The sequence below is a fragment of the Microtus ochrogaster genome, chromosome 7, assembly GCF_000317375.1.
Source record: "Microtus ochrogaster isolate Prairie Vole_2 chromosome 7, MicOch1.0, whole genome shotgun sequence".
Taxonomy (NCBI): domain Eukaryota; kingdom Metazoa; phylum Chordata; class Mammalia; order Rodentia; family Cricetidae; genus Microtus; species Microtus ochrogaster.
In genome coordinates this window covers 62,318,436-62,327,619 of record NC_022014.1, presented here as the reverse complement: position 1 = coordinate 62,327,619, position 9,184 = coordinate 62,318,436, and the positions used below count along the sequence as shown (strand labels likewise).

General features: G+C 39.5%; 1 protein-coding gene across 1 annotated transcript in view; it reads left to right on the top strand.

The window, feature by feature from the left end:
* Positions 1 to 9,184, top strand: part of Brip1 (BRCA1 interacting protein C-terminal helicase 1) — a 121,849-nt gene that overhangs the window by 44,155 nt on the left and 68,510 nt on the right. The window contains exons 7-8 of the mRNA XM_026780115.1: positions 1,748 to 1,969; positions 4,552 to 4,751. Coding sequence (XP_026635916.1) covers positions 1,748 to 1,969; positions 4,552 to 4,751 — 422 coding nt within the window. The remainder of the gene's footprint in view (positions 1 to 1,747; positions 1,970 to 4,551; positions 4,752 to 9,184) is intronic.

Below are 9,184 nucleotides of genomic sequence, written 5' to 3'. Positions count from 1 at the left end.
TTAAATTTTTGTTGAATTTTTTTTTTGTAACTTGACTATTAGTTTTATACATTTTATTTATTCATTCACTTATTTAACTTATTTTAATTGGGAATGTTGCTATGAAGGTCAGTAGGCCTTAAATTTTCTATCCTCCTGCCTCAGGCGCCCACATGCTTAGATTATAGTCACCCGCCACCACGCTGGGCTACGTTTATGCATCTTAGATTTTGTAATACATTGTTGTGTATGTGATGAGCCTGCCTGCACACTACACATGTGGGGCCAGAACTGTGCCCCAGAACTGCAGTTAAGGAGGTTGTGAGCTCCCGTATGTGTGCTGTGAACCAAATCCAGGTGTTTTGCATGAGCAGTAAGTGCTCTTAACACTGAGCTATCTCTCTTGTCCCCACTTTTAGTCAGTTAAAATTGGCATATGACATATTCATACTTGGAGTGAGTTATCAGAATTTTAATTTTTAATTAATACTATGTAGTTTTTACTTCCAACAACATAATAGCAAAGGCATTAATAAATCACATCAAAGAAATAGGAATTACCATGGACCCTTTGTTGAATGTTCATACAGGGGCTGGAGATTGTAACTCGGGTAAAGTGGTTACACTGAGTGCGTGAGGCCCTGGACTCAGTGTCCAGCACCACACACGAGGACAGTCTTTCAAAGAAACATTACACCTTGGTAGAAATATAACAAGTACACATCAAAACAAGATTTTGTTTCTCACCTTTAAAACAGGTAAAGATGAGGCCTGGGGAGATGGCTCAGCTGTGCAGTGCTTCCCTTGCAAGCATGAGGACATTCTAAAGGCCCATTACGAAGGGAACCAGTTCAGTTCCAGCATGCTAACTCAGTGTGCACATGCGCAACAGGGAGATGAGATCTTCCTGATAGCAGTTTGTTTTTAATCTTAATATTGGGCCATTTTATAGAGATGTGTATAGAAGAAAGTGAGAGCTGGGCTGTGGTGGCGCACGCCTTTAATCCCAGCACTCGGGAGGCAGAGGCAGGCGGATCTCTGTGAGTTCGAGACCAGCCTGGTCTACAGAGCTAGTTCCAGGACAGACTCCAAAACCACAGAGAAACCCTGTCTCAAAAAACCAAAAAAAAAAAAGTGAGATACACGAAAATGTTAATAGTATATGTTTTGAATAATATAATTTGCAATTTTGGGGGTACTCTTGTATTTTATTTCCTTTTCCCCTCATCTGCCTTTCTTGTTTCCTGACTTCTGATATTGTCACATGGTCTACATTTGAAAAGAGACAAGAGAGCCAATAGAAATTTTCTCCCTATGTCTATCATCTAATTCCGTTCTAAAACCATCAGGAAATACCACTGCTTTGTTCATCTTCCAGGAATGCTTTATGGCTAATGGCACGGCTACATCAAACAATTTAAGCATGTTTTTCTCGTTGATTTTGTATTGGGTGTTCTCTCTGATTCTGAGTGGACTACTGTAATCTCTTTAAATGGGTTTGGATATAGCCTCTAATTCCAGCTACTAGGGAGGGTGAAGCAGAAGGATCATTTGAGCCCAAGAGTTCAAAGTCAATATTGGCAGTGTAGTGAGATTTCTGTGTCTTGGCAGGAAGATAAGATTGTGATTAGAAGTATAGAAGTATTTGTTTTCTCTATAGATTATTAGCTTTTGGTTCTAGTAATCTTTTGAAGTTCTGTGATAATCTTACTTTATTCCTTCTATTCCAAAGCTGGCTCACATTTCAGTTATGTCTGTCCGTTTTCAGGGGAAGTCCTGCTATTTTTACCATGGTGTCCATAAAATTAGTAACCAGCAGACATTGCAGTTTCTTCAGGGGATGTCCAAAGCCTGGGACATAGAAGAGCTTGTTGGCCTCGGGAGGAAACTGAAGGCATGTCCCTACTACACAGCTCGGGAGCTGGTAGATGATGCTGACATAGTATTTTGTCCCTACAACTACCTCTTGGACGCTCAAATAAGGGAAAGCGTGAGTACCTATGAAAATTAGAAGTTTCCGCTACTTAGAGATAAAGGTGATGTCTGTGGGAGCTTTTAGATGTCTGTGTTTTTCCCCTCTGTATCGAGTTTACGTAAACAGAGTACTGAACACGTCTTCTATGGTGAATTAAAAGGTGACTTTTTAGCCCAGTTATTTTAATTTCCAGAGTAATAACAGTTAAAGCTCGAACTGCAGTGTGCTCCTCAGGCTTGAGTGAGTCACCTGGCTGTGACGGGCCGTCTGCACTTTGTGATGTTTAGTGGTAACCCCGGTTCTGTCTCTGAGATGCCAATACAATCCCTACAGTTGTCACTGTCAGAGATATCTCTGACATTGCCAAAATGTCTTCATTTCCCCTGTGGAGCCAAATTGTCCCCACTGAAGACCATTATATAACCCTTGTTCTCTCCATTCGCGAAATTAAGACTTACCTAAAAATATTTCTCCGTTGTGGGGGGGAGGGGATATAACTGTGTTGAAGAAGCTGTGTGAAGAGAATATGTATTGTGAAAGTTGTGCTTTGTGAATTTTTTAGTAGTGAACTTTAAATTTTATTTATTTGCCTGGTTCTTATAGAGATTATAATCACTGTTGCCTAATACAAAGAGTAAACGATTTGGTATAGCCAGTTACTGCTTTCTTTAGCTGTGACTATGCAGTTCATATTAGCTTTCTGTTTCTTTCTAGGTTTGTTGTTGAGACAGGGTTTCACGTAGCTCAGATTAGCCTTGAACTTGTTATATAGCTGAGGATGACCTTGAATTTCAGGTCCTCCCGCCTCTATTGCCCAAGTGTTGGGATTGCAGGTGCATGCCACCGTAGCCAGCTTCTGTGGTGCTAGGAATCAAACCCAGTGCGTCATGCATGCTAGGCAAGTGCTCTGCCAAGTGAGCCATTGCTCCAGCTCTAGCTTTTTAAGTTAAAAATTAGTAGGCATTTAAGTTTTTATATATTTTATTTAATTTTTTAATTTTATGTGTATGAGTGTTTGCCAGAATGTATGCCTATGTAGTATATGTGTGAGGTGACCACAGAAGCTAAAAGAAGGTGTTGGATCCCCCATAAACTGAAGTTACAGTTTTGAGCCCTTATGTGGATGTTGGGAATTGAACCCAAGTCCTCTGGAAGAGCATCAAGTGCCCTTAACTACAGAGCCTCCTCTCCGGACTCAATAAGGCATTTTATTTGCTGCCATACCATTATTCTCTACTGCTGTACCTTTCACTGGGTAACTCTTAGTTGGGCATCAGATATAACAGTGTTAGTGAGGATAGGCTTCTTAATATTACTTTCATTTTATCAGTCCCCTACTTGAAAATATATTTCTTCCTTTGTTGTGGGATAGAGTTCATGTTTTAGTTCCATTTTCAAGATGCTCAGTAGTCTGGCATAGAACTGCCATTTCAGCCCTTCCTAAAACTCCCAAGTGGATCCCTTGAGCACGCCTTAGAACCGCTCAGAGATTCCTGTGTTTGTTTTTGATTACACCCACTGAAATGCTCTGCCTCGCTCCTGTCCTCCTCGGAATCCCTCTCTTTAACCTCAGTCTGTGTCTGGCTTCATAATTCTCTTCAGTCACTCCCAGACCTGTGTATGTTATTACTTTCTCAGAATCATTTATTGGAGGTTACTTTAATAAAATTTCCTTTTTTTATTGCCCAGGATTTTCTATTCCAAGTTATACAAACCTAACTTGAAAAGAGCTTAAGAAGAAAAGCTGGCTTTCCTTTCGCTATGGTGGCCTCGTTCTTAGGAAGTCCTTTTCTTGTGGGACAGATGACAACCGCAGACAGTTAGCTAAGCTGGAGGAAAGGGCATGAGCTTGCATGCATCCCCCCAGTCACTCTGTTCAGCTCAGCTCGGATGGCATATCCATTCCTGAATCTGAGCCAGTTTCTGACCACAGAGGATCGGAATACTTTACCTGATGAGCCTGGTTTTGAACTATGTTTTCCCCTGTGAGAAACATGATGTCACTTGATCCACAGATTAGTAGACTTATCAGCATCAGCCGGAGAAGAGCAGTCTTCAAAATAAAGTACATGTCGTGGGTCGGACTGCATCACTTCTTGTTAGTTTTTGGGAATCACTGAATCTGCCTTCTTGTTTCCCTTCACAAGGTTTTCTCTGCTGGGATAGGAATGCAGCTCATTTGTTTAGAGGGCTTGCATGGCAAGCATGAAGCCCTGTGCTTAGCCACAGCACTACACACACACAAAAGTGTGTGGTCATCAGTGATAAAATTGTACTGAATGCTTCTTTATTGTATAATTGTATACCATCAGTGTAGCCAGTGGTACCTTTGTATATGCTCAGCTGATAGGCACATGTTCATCGAGAGGTTGGTTACCAAGAGTTCTTAGAATGAAAATGTGAGCTCTATGGTATAGAACTGATATCTGGTAGATGTTAGTGCTCTGAAGTTGTTTGAAGGCTTGAGAATTAGTTTTTTAATGTAAATTGCACAAGCAGTATTGTCCTATATTGTGAATTTTTAAACAAAATCTTTTGCCTACTGCTGTTCAATTCATTTTGTCAAATGCTTTAATAGAAAATTTTTTATCTTACAGATGGATATAAAGCTGAAAGAGCAAGTTGTCATTTTAGATGAAGCTCATAACATTGAAGAGTGTGCTCGGGAGTCAGCAAGCTACAGTGTAACAGAGGTTCAGCTTCGGTTTGCCCGGGATGAGCTGGATAGTTTGGTCAACAGTAACATAAGGAAGAAAAACCACGAGCCCCTGCGAGATGTGTGTTATAACCTCATTAAGTAAGAACTTTTGTCTCTCGGTGTATTTGCATTGTCTCTTTGTATTAAAGATATGCTTGATGTCGGGGTATCTTAAAGTTAGTAAACTTAGGGACCGAAGAGAGTGCTTCCTGTTCTTGCAGAGACTTGCTTTCAGTTCCCAGCACCCACATCTCACAGTTATCATTCCAACTCCACCTGTAATTCCAACTCCAGGGGAGCTAATGCCCTCTTCTGATTTCCGTGGGGACCTGCACACATATGGTACACGTTCACACAGATACATACACATAAGTATAAAATTAAGTTTGTAAACTTTGACTAACCAGACTTTCTGGGAAATGGGTTATTCTTTATCAGCTTAGCTCTTTTTTAAAAGACTAATGAAAGTAATTGACTTCTAAAAGCTAATAATGTCAAGAACCCATTTTTAATTCACTAAAATAATTAAATAACAAATTAAGATTTTTAAAATCTGAGTCATAGTCTTTCATTTTAGATTTATTTTATCTATGTGTATGAGTGTTTTGGTTGCATGTATTATGTAAGTATACCACATGAATGCCTACGTAGGTCAGAAGAGGACATTGGATCCCCTGGGATTAGAGTTACAGACAGTTGTGAACCATCATGTGGGTTCTGGGAATCAAACCTGGGCAAGATCAGGGTCCTAGTTAGGGTTTCTGTTTCTGTGAGGAAACATGACCAGAAAGCAAGTTGGAGAGAAAAAGGTTTATGTAGCTTACACTTCCACATTATAGTCATCACTGAAGGAAGCCAGGACAGGAGCTCAGACAGCAGAAACTTGGAGGCAGGAGCTGATGCAGCGCTCATGAGGGAGGGAGTTGCTTACTGGCTTCCTCCCCATGGCTTCCTCAGTCTGCATTCTTATAGAACTCAGGGCCACCAGCCCAGGGAAAAGAAGAAAGAAGAAAGTGCTCTACAGGCTTGCCTACATCCCGATATTTTGGAGGCATTTTCTCAGTGGGATTCCCTGCTCTCAAGTGACTCTAGCTTGTGTCAAGTTGACATAAAACTGGCCAGAATAAACAGCAAGTGCTCTTAGCTGGTGTGTCAACTCTCCAGTGCCCTAGGGCTTTATTTATTACATGATTCAAGTGTGATTCTAGTTTGGTGGGCTTTAATTAATGGGGAGGTTTTATTACTTTAAAAAAATAGATTTAGTACAAATTTTACTAAATTTTATTTTAGATAATTTCTCTTTCATACTTTATTCTAGAATCATGTTATCTTATAAAGTTTTCTGACTACATCTCATCGCATGCATTCTGGAATTTTCTGTTTTCTTCATTTTGTACATTGAAAAGTTTAAATGTGTAAACACATGGTTTGGACATAATCTAAACCTATTTAGTAAAAACTACCTTTCATTCCATCCCTTATTTGTTTAGTCCTTGTTCTCCTAAACAAGGTTCTTCAGGGTGTGTGTGTGTGTGTGTGTGTGTGTGAGTGAATGAATGAATGAGTCAATATAAATAAATTCTCTTGCTTCTCATTGTTTCCCAAATGATGGCATACTATACCTGGTGTTTATTGCATTTGACTTTTCATTTGACGGTCTATTTTTCTACCTTGGGATGTGAAAAAGTGATAGCCCAGTGTAGTTTTCACTTAACATCTCTCTCAATATGAAAGAAACCAAACATCTTTAAGTCAACTTCTAGGTTCCTTTTGTATTAACTACTTATTGTAATTTTTCTCTATCTTTGCTGTGATTCTCTCACTGGTGTATAGAAGCTCGTTGTATAATAGGGAATCAGCCTTGTGTGTACAGTAAGAGTGGCAAATCCCCTTCCTTGCTCTTTGTGCTACCTGCTTATGTCTTCCTTTGTGATGTGTGTGTATACGGATATATATTAATTATGTTACTTGTTTGTCTCTCTGTGTGTGGCATGTGTATTGGGGGTCCATGGGGAGGTCGGAGGATAACTCTGTAGAGTTGGTTCTGCCTTTCCACCTCTCCACGGGTTCCAGGGATAGAACTCGGACCGTCCTTATGTCATCATCAGGTGACGAGCCACTTCATCAGTCTTGCTTGCCTTCTTTGTAGTATCTTTTCCGGGTAGGATTTTGTCATTCCTATCTCACAGCGTTATTTGTAGTTCACAGTTGATTCTCTTATTTTCATTTACATCCTTCATCCATCCTGATGCCGCTGTTCTCGTCAAGGCACCAGTTCATTGGCTGTCTTTCTGTTATCTTGACCTCGCAGCAAGGTTGGATGTTATTGATGGTCAGCCTCTCAAAAAGCGTTTTTAAAATCTTTATTATTATTTTTGTATGTATATTTGGTGTATATGTATGCATGTCACAGTAGTGTATATGGGGAAGTCGGAGGACAATTTTTGGGAGTTGGTTTTCTCATTTTATTGTGGGTTTTGCAGGTCAAACTCAAGTCATTAGGCTTTCATAGCCAGGGCTTCATTCATTCATTCATGCTTTTATTCATTTGTTTGCTCATTTTTAATTAAAAATGTAATTTGTGTGTATGTGTACTTGTGGCAGGACACACAACTAGGCTCACAGGGCAATCTGTAGGAGTCAGTTCTATCCACTATGTGATCTTGAGCTTCAGGGATTGGACTCACATCACTAGCTTCGGTAGCAAACACCTTACCCATTGAGCATCTTGTCATCTCTGAAAAGCATTTTTGCCTTCGCTTCTGTGAGTTCTCTGGTTTTCTTCTTACAGTCCATTCTTCCTCGTGTTGTTTGATGTCTACTTGTTGGAATGCCTGAGGACCTGGTCGTGGGGCCTGCTTTCTTTCCTGGCTCTGTGTTCTGCTCAGTCATGTAACCTAGTGACACAGCCTAGAGCAGGGCTTCTTAAAGACTTTGCACTCAGAGCCCCTTTCTGTCCAGTAAATCATGAAGAAACATTTTAAAACTGTTCTTTGATATATTCATATAATTTTATTACTTTGTAAAGACAAAAGCAAATTTGTGTATTAATAAGGTGAATATGTTTGTTAGCTAAATATTTGATACTGTAAGATACAGAACATCTTCAGCTTTTAAAAATTACTACATTGTGTGTGTGTGTGTGTGTGTGTGTGTGTGTGTGTGTGTGTGTGTGTGTAGATCAGAGAGCAATTTTCAGGAGTCTGTTCTCGCCTTCTACCATGTAGGTTCTGGGACTTGAACTCAGGTCATTGGGCTTGGTCGCAACTAAGCCATCCATCTTCAACATTTTTCAGAGTTGATTTATAGTTGATATCATAATCATCTGTGAGGAACACTGTTTCACATGTGCATGTAGTGCTGAATATCCAGTTCCTCAGTTCCTTCTAGTTCCTCAAATGGCAGAAATGTATTTAACAGCATTTCAGAAGCTGGAAATTGTTTCCTACTCCCAAGCCAAAATTCACTGCAGAATTTGTCATGAAACTCAAGGTAGTAACTCAAACGGGACTTTTAAAAATCAAGCATTTAACACAATATGATCCAAATACTTACATGTTAATAAATAAAGGTAGAAAAATACTAAAGATGTTTGTTTTCCTTAATTAAACTATTATGTTTCTGAATCTTTTAAAAGTGCAGGGGCCGGAGAGATGGTTCAGAGGTTAAGAGCACTGACTGCTCTTCTAGAGGACCCGAGTTCAGTTCCTAGCACCTACACGGCAGCTTCCAGTTCCAGGGGATCTGACACCCTCACACAGAGTATATACAGGCAAAACATCAGCGCACATTAAATAAATAAATCTTTCTCTTTTAGAAAAAGTGCAGTAAAATCACTACAGTCTTTAACGTATAGTGCTCTTGACTCTGAGATGTTTCACGGTGATACTGATAGGTTTGCCTATATATGTTACTTGCCCTTTTTCCTTTGCAGCTCTTAATATTCTTTCTTTATTCTGTATGTTCAGTGTTTTGAGTGTTATGTGGTGAGGACACTTTTTTTTTTGGTCCCATCTATTTGGTGTTTTGTGAGCTTCTCGTATTTTCATAGGCATGTTCTTCTTTAGGTTGGGAAAGTTTAATTCTATAATTTTGTTGGATATATTTTCTATACCTTTCACTGTTTCTGTTATTCTTAGGTTTGGTCTTTTCATGGTGTCTCAAATTTCCTGGATATTTTGTGTTAAGAATTTGTAGGATTAACATTTTCTTTGACCGATGAATCTATTTCCTCTATCATATCTTTAATGCCTGAGATTCTGTCTTACACCTCTTATATTCTGTTGTTTAGGCTTGCTTTTGTAGCTCCTGATCCTTTTCCCAGATTTTCCTTTACAAGATTTCCCTCAATTTGTGTTTTCTTTATTGCCTCTATTTCAGTTTCTAAGCCTTGAACCATTTCTTTAACCTGTTTGCTTTCTTTTTCTTGGTTTTCTTTAAGGGATTTGTTGATTTCTTCCAAATTTTTGTTTGTCTTTTCTTCCTCCTCTTCCTCTTCCTCTTTCTCTTCCTCCCCCTCCCCCTCCCCCTCC